Source organism: Ictidomys tridecemlineatus, chromosome 8 (assembly GCF_052094955.1).
Source record: "Ictidomys tridecemlineatus isolate mIctTri1 chromosome 8, mIctTri1.hap1, whole genome shotgun sequence".
Classification (NCBI taxonomy): domain Eukaryota; kingdom Metazoa; phylum Chordata; class Mammalia; order Rodentia; family Sciuridae; genus Ictidomys; species Ictidomys tridecemlineatus.
In genome coordinates, this window is record NC_135484.1 from 155,864,134 (window position 1) to 155,882,146 (window position 18,013).

Sequence of the window (18,013 nt, forward strand, 5' to 3'; positions counted from 1 at the left end):
AAGTAAGAAATGACTTTGCATCTTGTCAAGGGCATAATCTTCGCGATTCTAATAGGACTTGGAGTTGTGGGGAACATCTTTGTTTTTATGAACTATATGAGTATGTTTAGAATCATTGTCAAATCTATACACCTCATTCTCATTCATTTGGCTTTTACAAATATGATAACTCTTCTTACAAAACTAATGCCATTAATAATATTCAGTTTTGGGTTTAGAGACCTCATAGATGATATAGCCTGTAAGATGGTTCTTTACCTCGGTAGGGTGGCCCGGGGCCTGTCCATCTGCACCACCAGTCTCCTCACAGTGGTCCAGGCCAGCACCATCAGTCCCAGAGCCTCCAGGTGGAGGAGGCTGCAGCCCAGGTCAGCATGGCACGTCCTTCCCTTGTTAGTCTTCCTTTGGATACTCAATTCCTTGATAAGCATGAACTCAGCATTTTACTCCAAAAATATGTACAGGATGAACACATCACAATTTATTAGCAGTTTCAACTATTGTTATTTACAACCACAAACTGGAATAATCAGATGGATTTTTATTGTTCTCATGGTTTTTCGAGATTCTGTGTTCCAGGGTGTCATGGGCTGGGCCAGTGGCTACATGGTCTTCCTCCTCCACAAGCACCACCAGCACGTGCTCTACCTTCAGACCTCCAAGCTCCTCCACAGAACCCCCCCTGAGGTGAAGGCTGCAAAGAGTGTCCTCGTTCTGATGCTCTGCTTTCTCTTCTTCTATTGGACAGATTGCTTTATGACTTTATATGTAACGTTTACCTTAGAGACACATTTTCTGGAAGTAAGTGTTCTAGAATTGGTGGACCTTGGCTATGCAATTCTCAGCCCATTTGTGTTGATTCACAGGGATGGACACCTGGGTGAATGTTGGTGTGCTCAGTAAGAAGGAAAGAGATTGAGAAAATTGTCTTTTTTCATTGATCTTTTCAGTAAGTAAGTTTGAAATAATTCATAGATTCTGTTGCTGTATGTGATGGAAAAATGACGTAGTTGAATCACATAGAGGCAGATTTCCACAGCAAAATTTCATGACAGTCCTGTGACAACCTCATAGGAAGCTGCCTGAGTGTGCTTCTCCTAGGTATCTGTGGCCCTGTGTATATTTGCAGGTTTTACTTCCCTTGTCAACCTCGAACTCTATTGATATATATTAATACTTAAGGTATAATTATTTTTGATTAATAGAAAATATTTTCAGGTTCATAGTATTTACAAATAGAATGGAATAATATACTTACCTGGGTGTTATCTACATTATAAAATCTCCAAGAATAAAGAGACTTAAAATGTAGTTGTCTCTTTGACAGAAAGATGATTGAATACATAATGGAACTGATTTAGTTTCCTTTTTGTGTTTTCTGCTTTATGAATCACAATTTGAATGCATTTTTCCCAAAAAATGAGGAGTTGTTATTGCTCGCAAATCATGGCTTGTTTCACGAGAGAACTAGTCAGTGTCTCTGTGCTGCTTGATATTGTCCTTCTGCCTCAGAAAACCACAACACATTCTGACTTGAAATGTAATGAACCTAATTTTCCTGTTTCTAAAATGGAATCAAAAATATATTCATGCAGATTGCACAGATATGGCCACAAGTCATCTGACTACACCATTTTGAAATATTAGTGATTCTGTTGATGCATTGATCATATTACCTCCAAGGCAGCTGAGTGAGCCTAGAGGCCCTCCCCTCCATAGCCATGTGCTCTCTAGGTCTCTCTTATCACCCTGTTTATTTGTGTTCTAGAAGAACAGGTGAAGGCCTTTTCTTGTGGTTGGTTTATTCCATGAAATCATAAAATAATTTATGAATGTTATTATGTGATACTCCAAAATAGAGTTTATTTGCTTCATATAATGATGCTGTGCTTGAAGATAAAGGGCTTGCTACTGTCTTAGATCCACAGTTCTCCTAAAATGGAGCCTAGAGAACAAGACAGAGTGAGCCCTCCCCAGACCCATCACTGGTGTGGACTCCAGAGCAGGGAGTACAAATCCTGGAAGTGCTGATAGGAATGAATGACACGTAAAAGTGGCATCATGAGGATGAGGTGACCAAGCACCAACAACAGACAATACCTAGGTGAAAAAGAAAATGGTTCCTGACTTTTGGACACAATAGATCAAGGTTTGGCTGCGTTTTATATTCCTTATGCAAGTATGATTTTTCTTCACTCTAAAATGTGGGAATTGAGTTGACAAAATAAAAGTACATCAGAAATCATATTTAGGGCTGGGGATGTGGCTCAAGCAGTAGCGTGCTCGCTTAGCGTGCGTGCGGCCCAGGTTCGATCCTTAGCACCACATACAAACAAAGATGTTGTGTCAGCCGAAAACTAAGAAAAAATAAATAAATATTAAAATTCTCTCTCTCTCTCTCTCTCTCTCTCTCTCTCTCTCTCTGTCCCCCTCTCTCTTTCACTCTCTCTTTAAAAAAAAGAAATTATATTTAGAAAATAATTGAAAATAGTAAAGTGAATGAGGATGTTGCCCACCTGTGGGGTGGGAGAGAGGAGAGAGAAGTGGGGAAACCCTGAGCAGTGAACTCTCTGGCATGACTGGTAGCACATCAGTTTTCTTTGATTGCACAAATATTTTTGTCTTTTAAAGCAGTAAAATATAAACAGTGATCTGAACGCTGCCTAAGTTGTGCCTGAGAATGCTTACACAAGGTTATAGATGAGATGACTGAGTATTTCCCTAAGTTTGTGAGGTAAAACACCACATTCAGAACTAAGAGAAATGATTATATGAATCGACACATCAATGTTTATACAGACCTGTAGGTGCTAAAAATTCAAAGAACTATCTTGAAAGCAACCAGAAGAATAAGTGAAATAAAAGGCATCAATCATTCCTAATTAATAGTGGATATCACGAAAGAGATTTTGGGTTCCAAAAAAACTCCATTGATCACAAACCTCATAAATCTTTCCTCTTATGGGTGGAAGCAAGGGTGTTTTGGGTCTCCAGCAACAATCATCAGTTCATACCCAGTGTCAGTTGATCACTGAAATGTCTGGTGGTTCCCTTGTTCCCATGGCCAGTCATTCTATCAGGTGAACGTCCGTCTCACTGGGGAAGAGTAGGAGGAAGGGGTCAGTGTGCTCTGGCAGTGCAGCAAGGTCCCTCATGGGCAGCCCCCTCCGCCTCCACACAGCAGCTCTGTGTCTGCAGACTGGCTCCAGATGGGAGTTAATGGAGGAGCCATGAAACTGTTTGAGATTCAAGTCACATTTCCACTCAGAACTCTTGGGGCTTCACTCATCTACTGATCCAGAAAGAATTGAGAACTCCCACATGTTTTATTTCTGCCGATTTCATGATCAATAGATGAATGCCAAAGATCTCTCTGAGTCTCAGAGTTCTGACTATTTTCCATTTTGGTGATCATGGCCACCGCCACTTGCTGAGTCAGTGCGGTCACACTGCATGTGTGCCCTTGGGAGCTGATTGTCCCTTTGTGTTTAGGGATTCTAGTTCAGTGCCTGCACTTGGCAATGAAGTTGAATTCAGGGCAATGAACCCACATTGTTTTCCTAGGATGCTGAGCTATCCTCATCAATTTCTTAAGCAAATGTTGTTAAGACTAGATAATCACATGCCAATATGACATTGGGCCACAATTTGAAACCATACACAAAACTGAAAATTCATCAAAGATTCAGCTATCAAGCTGAAATTTTAGAACTCCACAAATGCAATATGTGGAAACACTCCTTGACTTTGGTGTCTTCACTGGGTTTTTGGATATGACTTCCAAAGAAGAAAAAAATTATATATAATTACCCAGCACGATTATGTCAAAGTAAACACAATCTGCACAAAACGGAGACACTCAAAACATGGATAAGCCTGCCATGGCATGATATCCACATTTGATAACCGTGTGACTTGTAAAGTTTTACTGTCCAAATTATGTGAATCATTCACCCAGGGGCATAAAATAAAAGTAGAATAAATGGATTAAAAGTGCTCAAGAAACTTCAAGAATATTTTCCCAAAGAAGACCTGCAAATGTTCCAAAAGTACATGAGCAGGTGCTCAACATCAATAACCATGAGGAAATTATAAATCCAATTTAGAAAACACAACCTCACACCTGTTATATTAGGGTGTGTGTGTGTCTGTGTGTGTGTGTGTGTGTGTGTGTGTGTGTGTGTGTGTGTGTGTGTACCGGGGATTTAAGTCACTGACAGTCAGTGAATGAGCAACATCCTAAGTCCTATGTTTTTGTATTCTGTTTTTTAGAGACAGGGGTTCAGTGTGTTGCTTAGTGCCTCAGGATGCTGAGGCTGGCTTTGAACTCTTGACCCTTCTGCTGTCGCCTCCTGAGCTACTGGGATTCCAGTCATGGACAACCATACCCAGCTAGCTTGCTTCTTAACTAGGATGGAAGAAATAATCATTGTTAGTAAGAAACTGGAGATAAACAATTTTGGATATGGAAAAGTGACTCTGGATGTTATGTCTGCACTGTTGTTGAGATCAGTGTTCCTTTCCCATTATGAAAAGTGTCTGGATAGTCCTGAAAAATTAAAAACACAACCTAATCCATCTTAGGCAAAAAGAATGAAGTAGGAGGCATTACAGTACTTCAGAGCTCAAAATATAGTATAAAGTGATAGGAATTGGGGCAGCACGGTATTGGCATAAAACAGACACTTGTAATGGAAAAGAACAGGGAGGTTAGAAGTAGGTCGTGCATCTACAGTTAACTGAGTTTCAATAGAGGTGCTCTGAAGGTTTCTTAGAGAAAAATCAGTCTTCTCAATGGAGTTCTCTTGGAAAAATTGCCTATTCACATGGAAAAATATGTCTGTAGACTCTTTCTTTTATAAGCTACAATATCTATTAAAATGAATTAAAAAAATAAATTTAAGGTATGAATCAACTAAAGTAGTAGAATAAAACCAGGTGAAAGACTATGACATTATAATACACAAGGATTTTTGTGCAAGTCAGCAAAAGGAGAAGAAACCCAAGAAAATACTAGAATACTGAAAATACTTCTGCAGAGGAAAAGAAAAGAATAAAACATAGGGAAGAGACTAACCAAATAACAGTTGAACGTATTTGGAAAGTATGTATCTCACAGGGGGTTTATATTCAATGTAGGCAGAAGAAACTTGAAGAGTCAATAGGAAGAGTTGTTGGTGTAGATTAGTGGGAGACCATTTGTCAGTGTAGACAATGCTTTGGGTTGGACCCCAAGATATGCAAACAAACATGAAAAGCAAAAATCAATAACAAAATACACGAACAAATTCAAGAGCTACGACAAAGGGCACTGATTTAAAAGGGGCACTTAGCCTATAGACACCTTTCCCAGAAGACAATTTACAAATGTTCAATCATCTTAGTAGTTATCAGGGTAATGCAATTACAAGCCTCAAAAAGACAGAAGGTAACAGGTTCTGGTAGAGATGTGGTAAGAAAGGAGCCCTCGCCCACTGTAGGTGGGAAGTGAAAAAGTTCAGATATTATGAAATCTGTGGGAGAATCCAAAAGTTAGTAACAATAAAACCACCACATGATCCAGAGATCCCACATTTGGTTTAAATCTAAAGAATATAAAATCATCATTTTAAAGAGACACCTGCAATTCTACGTTCTCTGCGGCAGAAAATAGTACAAAGAGACAAGCACCACAAGGTGTCAATCAAAGGTGGAATGGGAAAATATTAACCTCCTAGAAGTGGAGAGCAGAACAGTTAGCATCAGAGTACTGGGGTAAGGGAAGGATGGGGAAATGGATCAATGGTTCATAGTTACCAGGTTTATAGGAGCAGGGAGTTCAGGTGGGAAATGATTCTGCAGTATTAGTGGGTAATGGTCATGCAGTGTATATTTAAGAAAGCTGAGGAAGATAGTTTCCTTGTTTTCAGTATTAAAATATGTGTGTGTGTGTGTGTATAGATATAAATATTTGAGGTTGTGTGTGTGCATGTGTGTTTGTGTGCCTTGATTTGAATATTATTAAATGTATATATGTACACAAGCAGCTCATGGTACTCAAAAATATGTGTAAATTAGGTCATTTAAATAACCAATAAACTCTGAGAAATTCAGCCGTCGAGATAATTAATGTGATGCATATTGTTAATTGTATCACCAGGACACTATGAGATTCTGGCATGTGCTTGTTTATTTGGAAGGGATCAGAAGGACCACAGTCAGACCACCTGTACACGCCAGATCTCACTGAAATGGATGAAAGTTGAAGATGAGCAAGGTTACCTTGATCTTGTCCCTTGAGTCACATAAGGGTGGACAGAGAGAACTCGTGAACCGTGGTCACCTAACTGACAGGAGGAAGGGTGGCACATCGTCACCTTAATGTGAGAATCATAAAGTTTCAGAGCATATCAGTGTTGCCATGCAAACACCCTCAGCTTGATGAGCGCCCAGAACAGCGTGCCCTGCTTTGATCAGTGTCTGACACTGTGAAGAGAGAAGTTTCCTTCCAACTTCCATTTACTTGGTGACACATTTGCTTCTGGGACGCCTTAAATGTTCTCACCACCAGGTGCTCTGGATGTCTGACCTGGGGCTGTAGGACTTGGTGGAACTTGCTTTTGATTTTTCCAGTGGCTCACAGCCAAGCGTTTGTCTTCAGTGCTAGAGGTGCTGGACATTGGAGCAGTGCTCTAATGGAAAGACATGGGGCTCTTGGAGATGGACTGAACTTTGCACTGTGAGACTGGCACGACAATAGAGGGCCGGGATTGGAATGCTATGCTTTGTGCTTAGAGCTCATGTCAGGCAATGCGGGACTGTTCAGAGTTGTGCCTGTTAAGACTCAGTCAGATGGTGATTGGGTCTTGAGGGCTGGAATCTTCTCATTGTATTAGAGCATTTGATAGATGAACAATTTGAATGTACTACTGGCTGCTCACTACAGCCTGGTGTAGTGTGGCAAGTAGAATCATGTCACCTGGGGTGTGGCATTGGGGACTGTATCTGACCCTGGTTTCTTCCTGTTTTTCTTTGTCACCTTCTCTGATTCCATGGGTTGAGTGGTTTTCTCTGTCTCCCTGGTGTTTCTGCCTTGCAGTCAGGAGACCATGGAGTACACCTCTGAAACCATGGGCCAAAATAAACCTTTCCTCCTCTGAGTGCCCAGGTAATCCAGCACTTAGGGAGCTGAAGCAGGAGGACTATTAGTTTACAGAAGCCTGGGCAAGTTAGTGAGACCTACACTCAAAATCATAACCAAACCAAACCAAACAGAACCAAAAAACAAGTAGGAATGTGGCTCAGTGGTATACAACCCTGGCTTTATTTCTCAGCAATGCAATAAATAAATAGAAATAAAAAGATAACACAAATATAAACACAAAGCTTTCCTACTCTAACCCATTCTCCCCGTTCTTGTCCGTTAAGTTGGTTATAGTGGTAAAAGGTGTGCAACTTCAGAGCTCTATATTTATAGAAATAATGGCATCAGAGTTTTGTGGTTAGTTTTCAACACAGCAAATGAGGAAGAATTCATCAGCTACCTCTCAGAGACAGACAAAGTGAGTAAACTTACATAATTATTCTCTGTGGAGGAAGGATCAGTCACATGGAATCCCAGATGTGACTACTGACAGTGGACAGGCATTATTGTTACATCTGCTCCCAGGAAAAGGGCGGCACCTGCTCAAGAGGTGCAGCATAGTCACAGGGACATTCTTTAGGGCTCATGAAATGAGGAAGACCTGCCCAAATCTAGGCCTCCCACCTGAGCTGTTTCAGTGTGTCCCTGCAAAAAAAAAATATGACAGTGACAGGTAGAGATAATAAATGTCCCAAGACTGGAGAGTGAAGACATGTTGCTGTGCTGGCCACTCTAAGCTACCTAGTTTTCACATGTCTTGTGGACAAAGATGGAGAAAAACACATCTACATGATTGACAGCTGCATTAATACCAGATAAAAGAAGATGTTCGATTGCAATCAATCAATCAATAAACATCAATGAACTCTCGGGAACAATGCATTCAATTGTGATTCTCACCTGAAAAACTTGTGACCATTCACTGTCATTTTTCAAGATCCATCTGTCCTTTACCTAGGCCAGATAGGAGGGTCAAATGGAGACGTGGGATCTCCAGGCTTACATCCTTCAAGATCTCCATGGGGCCAGTAGTCTCTGTGTTCCTCCAGGGATGCGATGAGCAATTGCTTTTGCTCGTAATTTTCCTAGATAGAGGCAGATCTTGTCCAAATATCTCTGCTGTCGTCAATACTGAAGAAAAGTGAAGGCAGCACAATTATGGAAAGGCATGAAGATGTCTGTTTTTCTTGACGTAGCCTAGTCATGACAGCTCTGAGTATTGTTTTTTCAGGGAATTTAGGACGTTTTATCATTTTATTGGTTCTTTTTGATGACCATCACTGACGGTCCACTTCTACATGGGAAATCAGGGGTGTTGTGGGGATGTCCTTCCCTCTCTCTTTCCCTTCTCTGGGCTCCTGAGTACCATTAGCCATGGGGTCTCCCCCATCTAAAATCCCCTCAACTCCCCCATTGGCTGGCTCCTCAAAAACCTTTGGCGTCTCTCTTTGTCTCCAGAGCTCAAACCTTGCAGGCTCATTTTCTATTTTAACTCAGCCTGGCCCCAGTGTAAATGAAAAAGAATGATTCCTCCTGGCTGGAGAATGGACTTTCAACCCCACCACTGCACAGGACTTACAGAACTTCTGTCATTGCTGTGGCGAGTGGGCAGAATTCCTTATATGCAAACCTTCCTCCTCTTGCTCTCATCCCCCTCTGTCAGTCCTGCTCCTCTGCACAGGTCCTCTTTGCTTGCTGTCCCTTAACCCTGTCATCTCCCAATCTTAGTGGTGTTCCCTCTTCTGACCCCCAGGATCCCCTGCACTTTTCTCACCTCCACCTGTGCTTTTCCTCCTCCTCTCCCAGCCACATCTCACCTCCACCTGTGCTTTTCCTCCTCCTCCTTCATCCCTCACAGGTGCACCTTCACTCAACAGGAGGACGTCTTCCCTGCCTGGCCCCATCCTTTGTCACCCTTCTCCTGACCTCACATCCCATCTCACTCCCACCTCTCCTTCTCCTTCTTCCCCCTTCCTCACAGTGCTCTTTGGACCCTGCCCAGCAGACTTCTCAGGATTAATAGAAGCTTCTCCTACAACCACAGAGAGTTTGTCCGTAGTCACTAAACTTGTTCTGGAGGAAATCATTCTCAGATTTGGCCTCCCCCCACTCATGCCCCCTTTCACTTCCCATATGTCCCATCAAGTCCACCCTTGAACTTTTCCTAGAAGCTACACACTCCCTATCATCCACAGTCCTCAGGAAAAGTTGAAAAGCTCGTTCTCTCCTCAAATCCTAGCTCACTAACCTGTTCCTAGAGTTAAAAACCCCTGGTCTGTAAACTTTGGCCCTCATGGGTTGAAAGCCACTCCCATTCCCCTTCCTTCGTTAGCCCCTGTTGAACTTATGTGTGTCCCCCTTTCCTCCTGGGGTCCACCCTGTTTCCTGAGTCCCCTCAGCAACCACTTTTCCACTCTTTCTCTAATGAGGCATCTGCTTCTTGAACATGTGGCCAACCCAACCACAACCCTCCTCTCTACTGCCCACCTGTCCCCTTCGTCCCAGGGACTGGGTGTCTCTCAGGAACCTTCATCCTTCTCTTTTATCCCCCAAATGGACAGGACCATTCCAAGTTCTCCTGACTACCCCAAAGCCCCCAAGTGTGTTGGAAGACCCTCATGGATTCATCTCAGCAAGGTTAAACCGGCCCCTCCTTCCAGTCCCAAGTACTCCTGCAGCTTAACCCCCCAAATCAGATTAACATGGACATCAGAGGAACCTTAAGTCCGTGCCCTCTTGGTGCCATTACTGGTCTTGGTTCACAACCTGTGGGTGGAACAACAGGCTTCCCTGTGCCATATCTTTCCTGGCCCAATTTCAGGCACAGATCTCATTCCTCCACCTAAAGGCACCCTCTCCAGCTTCTTTCTGGAACGAATCTCTAATTTCTCTTCCTGAATTCCATTCTCTATTTGTTTTCTATGTGCTCCAAAATAACAGGCTATCTGGAATTCCAGGTTCACAAAATCTGGGGCACACCAACTCTTCTTAACTCCACCTGCTGGAGGGCACACCCAACATGCCCGTCATTCTCCAATTTGATGCCTGCACAGCCACCATGCCACAAAGTCTCATCACAGGGAGCTACTCCCTCGTTGGGACTGAGAATGTTTTTCCAACACAGATATGTATGCGTCACACACAAACCAATGGCAGCTTGTAAAAGGAGCTCTGATGGGGCTTATTGTCCCCATTGTCTTGCCATCACATTCACGTCACTCCCCAGGAAGTTCCTTTCTCAAACTGTGTCCCCCTCAACTGAGGAAGTAGCCAATGTAGCCCTTACCTACACCATCCCTGAGCCTCAGAACCCACTCTGGGATCCACCATCAAGGCTGGGGTCTGTGTAGAGGGGCAGGGAAAGATCCAGCTGGAATAGCCAGATTATTAAGGCCAGCATCAACCGGTCAGTAAGCCATGAGCAGCATAGCCCAATGACCACAGCACTGCTAGCCCACACCTGGACCCCTCTGCTCACAGAGCTCCACACAACCTCACACCTGCTCCACAGTTCTCTCCCTCCTACACTTCTGACTGCTGTCTCTGTGTCCCTCCACCCTCAGCTCATTGATACAAACCCTGTCCCTCTCCATGGACTCCCATCTAGTGTCTGTTCACCACTTCCTTATGAAACCTCTTGGGACCTTTTCATTCCAATGTCTCCTCTTTGGTGCACCCTCTCCCTCCCCATGCCTCTATTCCACCATGCTACCTAATGGTTCCATATTCAACACAACTTACAGTGTCACCCAGCCACTCCAGAGTGAACCTGACATCCCCTTCCTCTGAGGAAACTCCATTCTTCACTGCCTGACACCCCCTATTCCCACCCTCTCCCCCCTGTCCTCCTCACACTGGATATAACCACATACTCTGTGGGATGTGTGGGCTCTCTATCATCCAGTGAGGAGGTAGAGGAGAGTGTGGCTGCGGAGTCACTAATCAAGACCTCTGGAGACCACAGTTACCATGGATATAGACTCAGGCAGTAGCATGGCAGATTACAGCAGCCACCAGTGCAATTTCTTGCCAACTGTCCCTGCAGCGACCAATCAAGGAGCAGGCCATGGAGCAAGCACAGGGACTTCAACACATGGCCTTAAGCCCAGGGCAGTGCCTATGGGGTAAGCAGTTTGCTGCTCACATGCCTGGCACAAGGGGGTGCTTTGCCTCTCAGACACACTTAACGTATGCCACGTATGCAGTACTCCATGCACCTGTTCTCACATCTCCCTCCTCTGACTGTGCTGCAAGGACTGCAGTCAGCATTGATGTTTTTCATTCGGCGGCCTTCATATGGTTACATGAACATCCCACAACGCAAGAAAAAAGTATCACTATTATAAACAGGAAGTCCAGGGGAATAGCATTATAAGAATTAGTTAATTTGGCTATCAGGTTTTCCAATGTTCAGTCAATCCCTGGAAGAAAGAAGAGGTTGTCAAGATAGACACCTTCGTCTCACTGATCTTGACAATTGCCTTGGTGAGGTCATGCACAGTCTTAACATAGTTAGCATCCCACGTGCCCTTAATATACTGAGAAAAACTGGAGAAGTGTAGGGTTACATTTTCAGATACAGCATATTGGGTGACACAAATAATATGGAATTCAGGGTCACAAGTGAGGCTCTGCAACATAAACAGAATATTGACTTGTTCCTGGTGGAGGTCTAGGTCTTGCTGAATGACTAGTTTATTTAAGTCATTTTGAATGGCTTCTGCCATGGCAGTAGACACATTGTTCATAATCTGAACCATCTGGATACTCTGAGTGAATGAAGAAGCAGCAGTGGCTGTGACAGCAATGCAGGTCACCAGGGCAATAATCCCAGTGGTGATGAGGCTAAGTGCACACCTTGTCCAGTGCAGGATCTCCTTCAGAAGATTCTTCATCTCCATGTCCCATGGACTCTCCACTCTCTGGACAGGGGGACTGGAAGCCAGATTGTTGGGGGCACTCTGAGGATAAACATGTTGAGCTTTCACAGCAGGGGTTAGACCATTTGTGAGCCAGCAGGTGTGTTGACTGTACAAGGGATATGAGTGATAGTTATGCTATCACTATCATTGATTATTAGCATGGCAAAGGGTGGTGAAACACAAGCTCATTTATAGTGGGTGTGGGTATAATTTGGCACAAAGGCAAATCCATGGTCAGGGTCTGGACTTAATATAGACCCATTCATCCAGCTGGCTGCTGCCCATTTGATGGGTCTAGCAGCTAGAAATATTGGCATGATATCCCCCATGTACTGACTTCCTGCATAATGGTTGATAAACGGCTTGTCCCAGGAGGTACTGTAGTAGCCCATATGGCTTTTGGACACATCAGTTACATCCTAGGGAGCTGCACCTTCCCAGGTGCATAGATTTTGTCCTTTCCCAAAGAAATTTCTCTTATCAAGGACATAAAGTATGGGACTGACACACTGATAATGCTATCATTATCCAAGGGGGCTTTCCAAAAAGCATCATTGGGCATGTTGGTAGTAAGAGTTTCTTGCCTTTGCCATGGGGGAGTCTGTGGCTACAGGTAGTCTTAACTATGCCTCTAAGGTCAGTGAGAGACAGCCCAACACATGACTAATTATAGTTATCTACAATGGTTTCATTGGCAAGAACAAAACAGAGGGGACTGTCTGGATTATAGATTTTATTATCTACTACAGAGAACAAAATGGGTATGGAAATGCTTGTATTTCAGGGTACAGTTACATTCTGGATGGGTAACTCAGGATCAAGGTTGGAGTTATTAGAGAAGAGCTTAGGTAAAGACCCTTCCCAATTAGCCACTGCTAAAAGTGGTGGCCTAGTGACCAAGCTCAATTTACCTGATGGGAGGCTTCACTATTAGCAGTGAGTGCTGCACACAGCAGGACACCATCATAGGCCCAGGGATGGGATTGTCAGCAGACAAAGGGGCCAATCCGATGGGTTGGTCAACAAGACCTTTAATATCACCCAGCTTACTTTACGTGAGGTCCGTTTGTGTTGTTGACACCTTTGCTTGCGGCATTTTCCCTCCAGGGTTAGTCCTTCATCTTCTTGGTTGGTGGCTCTGGGGGTCCAGGGCTTGACTTTCCTGGTAGGCACCCAGAAAGGGTGAGGCTCCTGTTAACACATGGAAACCCTTGACCCGTGGATAGCAGGGGCCCCAGACCATCCCATGCATTTGTAATGGGATCCTTCCATGAGACCATAGGTAGATGGGAGGGCCCCAAGAGGGGGGCCCAATGCTTATGGGCTGCTGTTTCTGCAGAAAATTTTGAAATTGAAAGAAAATTTAAAGCAAATAAAGTTTTGTTGAAGGAATTGTGAGGACTCTTGTTATAGTTTCCCCCCTCTGTTTTGTGTCATGGTCTTTAATTCCTTGTTTCTTCCCATGATACCTTGAGCCTGAGGATATAGAGGATCCCAGTTAAGTGCTGTATGTGCCAATCATTGCAAACCACCTGAAATGCCTTTCTAGTACAGGTGGCCCATTGTCAGTTTTCATAGACGTGGGAACATCATAATTCCAAAACATTTCAGAAGCTGGGAGGTGACCTATTTTGTGGTTTCTCCTGTGGAGGCTGTGGACATTACGAATCCTGAATAGGGATCAATGACTACATGAATATATTTTGAATTTGAAAAGGTGCATAATGAGCAACATCCATTTGAAATAAAGCATTAGATTTTAACTCTCAGGGATTTACTCCAGCAGGTTGTAAAGGGCTGATGGTAAAAATGCGTGGACATTTTTGCAGTCTCTTACTAGGTGCCTGAAAGCCTTCTTAGTCCTACTTTTATGCAGCTGCTATGGCTGAGGCCAGCAGAGAGACCTGAGCTGCTTGTGTCCCTATATTCTGAGTGGCCCAAACCCAGCCATCCAGAGTGCCATTTTGCACTGGTGCCACTGCTGCTCTATGTTCCTTATTTAGTCCATCCCAGATCAACTCCTTGGCTAAGGCCACCCTGGCTCCTTCATGAGACACCTTCCCCTCTGCCACCTTGTTTACCCTGTCAATAAACTGTGGCATGTCCTCGGTGGCTTTCTGCCTGAAGCCCTGTATAGAGACTGTACCTTTTGCAGCTGGTAACTTCCTCCAGTCTCTCAGAGCACAGAGCCGCACCTGATCAAAATAATTTGGTGGGCCTGGGGCTTGTACTGCAGAACTGTAGATCCCCTCTCCCTGCAGGCACTCAGCTGGGAGGTTGAGATTTGTGGTGTGGTTAGGATCCCCGCTGTTCACATTCATCATAGAAGAATGCCTTCAACTTCAAAAATGTTTCAGGCTCAAGAGCTGCTCTGGCTAGAACTTTCCAGTCTTGAGGACAATTGAGTTCAAGACTGAGGGATGAGCATTTGCTCTGCAAACATCCCCTGAGCCCATCCTTTTTTATTACCTTCTTTAACTCCTTCAGGGCACCCAATGCATGTGGACACCAAGTGGCAGGGTGCTGTGGTGTGGGGCCATGTTGGCTGGGAGGCCTGTACTCCCTACTGCACTTCTCATCTCTTGTCCTACATAGATCTTCAAAAGGACCTCTGGCCTCCTGGAATGGGTTTCTGGAGACAATGGGTAGGGCCTGTTTGGTGGCCTGGTCATTTCTAAGCTGTCATAGTTCCTTGCTGACTATGGCATTTCCTCATAGGAGGCAGTGGTCATGGACTCAGAGAAGGATATTGTTGAGAGCCACAGCTGAAGGGGCCCCAGCAAACTTCCAGCTGCCAGCACCAGCTGCCAGCTGATGATTGGCTCACAGCAGCCCTAGCAACTTCTAGCTGCCAACTGATTGGCTCCTCCGTGGTGATGCTCATTGGGCTCTTTCCCTGCCCTTTCAGACCACAGAGCTGCTCATTGAGGGACTTTTTTGCCTCTGCCCACGTGACCCAGGCAATCAGCCTCAAGAGCAGGAGGAGTGGGGGAAGGTTGAGAGGCTTGTGGGAAGCCGGTGGTGGCAGTTGGGCTCTGAGGGTTTTTCCTGAAGAGCTGTGTGGTGGTGTGTGTTCTAAAAATAAAGTTCGTTTTTTTGACAAGTGGCTTCTGAATTGTGCCCAGCCAGACTTTGGCAGGATATCATCTTTGCCTGTCAGTAGAAGGAGCACTTGTGCCATTTGTGGTCACCTCTTCCTGCACCATGAAGGCTAGCGGCACCATTTCCTGCCTCTCTCCCTCCTGCACCCATGGTGATTGCTTGCTTTGAAGTAGATTCCCGCCCCGGCTTTCCTGTGCCTGCTGTGGATGCTTGCTTTGAGGTAGATGGTCACCCCCACCTTTTCCCCCCTGTCTGTCTCTCACTTCCTCATTCTCCCTCAGGGTCATCATTATAAGGCAAGGGTATGTTTCAGGGCCCCCTAAACTTGTTGAATGGTTGTCACAAAAGAAAAAAAAATTGTAAAGTACACCCCTGTCTCACTTCAGCTTGCTGCACATTTACCATTATCTTGTTGCATATCCTAGGATCCAATACATCACCAGCCCTTATCCATGGACTGGTGTTTATGTCCCAGAACTTGTGGGCTTCTCTCTTACCCAGGGATGAACCTCTAGAATCTAAGAGCGTCTGTGGTGGAACTTGGTAGGTTCCCCATTTCCTCTTGCTCACTGCTCTCTGAGGGCCACATATAAGCTTAACCCAGGTCCCTGTTCAGGTACCAGCTGTGTAGGCTCTCTCTTGTCCAGTGAGGAGGTCCATGAAACAGGCAGAGGAGAGTGTGGCTGCGGAGTCACTACTCAAGACCTCCGGAGACCAAGCAGAAAGCAGGTCTGATTTTACTGCGCAGTTACCATGGATATAACCTCAGGCAGTAGCCAAGCAGATTATAGCAACCACCAGTGCAATGTCTGATAACTGTCCTTGCAGTGACCAATCCAGGAGTGGGCCATGGAGCAAGCACAGGGAACTCAACACATGGCCTCACGCCCAGGGCTGTGCCTACGGGTTAAGCGGTTTGCCGCTCACACGCCTAGCATGTGAGGAGTGGTTTGCCTCTCAGACACACTTTATGTGCCATGCATGCAGTATTCCATGCACCTGTCCCCACAGAGGGGGAGGTTGGACTGGCCCTTTCCTCCCGCTCCTGGACTATACTTCAATGTTCCAAGTGCAAAAGGGCAGCCCTAGCCCCAGTCCTCCTTGTGTCAGGCATATTGGCCGCAAGTGGCACAGGGGTAGCAGGAATAGGCAGAGCCACCCATGTTTACTCTGCACTCTCCCAAGAATTGAATGAGGACTTTAGCAGGTGGCAGAGTCCCTAGAGTCTCTTCAAATCCAAGTTACCTCCGTAGCCAATGTAGTTCTCAAAAACAAGAGAGCCATTGACTTCCTAATGGTAGAGAAGGGAGGCACTTGGGTCTTTTTAGGAGAGGAATGTTATTTCACCAAGAAATCCGGAATAGTCCAATTAAAAATAGCTGAGCTCTAGGAAAGCATCCAGAAATGCTGTTGGGAGTGGCAGCAGTCATCTCCCTGAACCTTTGAGACAAACTGTCCCCTGGCTGCCCCCATTGATGGGCCATCCCCTTAAAGTCATCATGGTGCTCTTACCAGGACCTTATCTAATAAAATGCCTGAAAATTCTTTTTACAAGATCTAGGAAAGCACTCAGTAATCAGACTGTAAGCCAGCTCTTAAGAGCCAGGATAGGCCCTCCCTGAAGTTCTGGCCTGACCCTTCTTTGTCCCTGTTCAGCTTGAAGAAGGCAGAATGAACAGTGCCCCTTATCATTGTAAGACAGAAGGCCAAAATGCTAGGTCCCTAGAAACTCTTTTTGTTCAGGAGTCCATCTTGACGTGAAATGGAAATTTAAAAACTGCCCAGGGCTTGCTTGAAAGCAGAGTCCTGAGTTCTGGTCATCACATACCACATCCTTCTACATGGGAAAGGCCTCGAAAAATGAGGAAAACTGGGTCTGAGACCCTGGTACCATTCTGATTCAGCAGAGGACCTTTGGGAAGGGGAAGAGAAGGCCAAGAATTGGGAACTTGGATACAGAAATGTGCCTGGTTGTTCACTTCTCACTGCACGAACTTTTATTAAAATAATTAAGCCCCAATTAAGACTGAGGTAACTTCTGAGTCAAACAAGTGCAGTAATTGTGGAGGGAGAGGGAAAGTCCTTCTCGGGGGACTGAAGTTCTGCAGAGGACTGCTTCTCTCTGACAGGTGTCAGTGCTGAAAAGTGGAGCCTTGGTGTCGTAATGGCAAGCAAGGGCCCACAAACCCAGAAGGTACAAATCAACCTTGAAAGCTGCATCTCCTTCAAAGCACCAACACGGAGCTGGTCTGCAGCATGCCACCAAGGTGAGTGCACCTGAGGATCTGAACTGATCACAGGCACATGTGACATTTCTTAGCAGCTCTGATCTGTGACTGAGTAGTGGAGTTGCTGGGAGGGCCTGGGCCTTAGGATCTTCACCCTTCTTCTGATATCTGAAGGTATGCACAGGGGCCAGGAAGGTAGGGGCCATTGATAGCAGACATCCCTCAGCTAAGTCAGAACATCTTTGACGCTGTGTTCAGGATCAGGATGCACCCGAGAGCTCAGTGGTGGGTCCTGAGGATAGAAAGCGAGAAGCTTTGTCTGCTTTTAGTAACGCTCAGTTTCTTTAGCCTCTACCTTTTCCTTCTAAGACTCTATGAGCATTTGTAGCTTATAATATTTTTGTACCTAGTTTTGGGGTATATTTTGGGCTTCTGAGATGCCATTTTTCTCTAGTATTATGTTTATGGGTCTCTAAGTGCAGTGTATTTAGCTTGAAGGCATTTCTTCTGCCCCCACCCTGAAACTGTCCTCACAAGCAACATTAGATCTACATGTGAGTCAAATTCATTCTCTACCTGTTTGTTTGTTGGAGTGCCTAGTAAAACAATTAGCATTTAAAATCATAGTTTCAGATTAT

At 44.8% G+C, this 18,013-nt stretch overlaps 1 protein-coding gene across 1 annotated transcript; it reads left to right on the forward strand.

Annotated features, from left to right (window-relative positions):
* On the forward strand, positions 1-903 carry LOC101962898 (vomeronasal type-1 receptor 4-like). Its single transcript, XM_013363654.3, has one exon. The coding sequence runs from the start codon at positions 10-12 to the stop codon at positions 901-903; it is 894 nt and encodes a 297-aa protein (XP_013219108.3). The 5' UTR covers positions 1-9.
* The last annotated feature ends 17,110 nt before the right edge of the window (positions 904-18,013 follow it).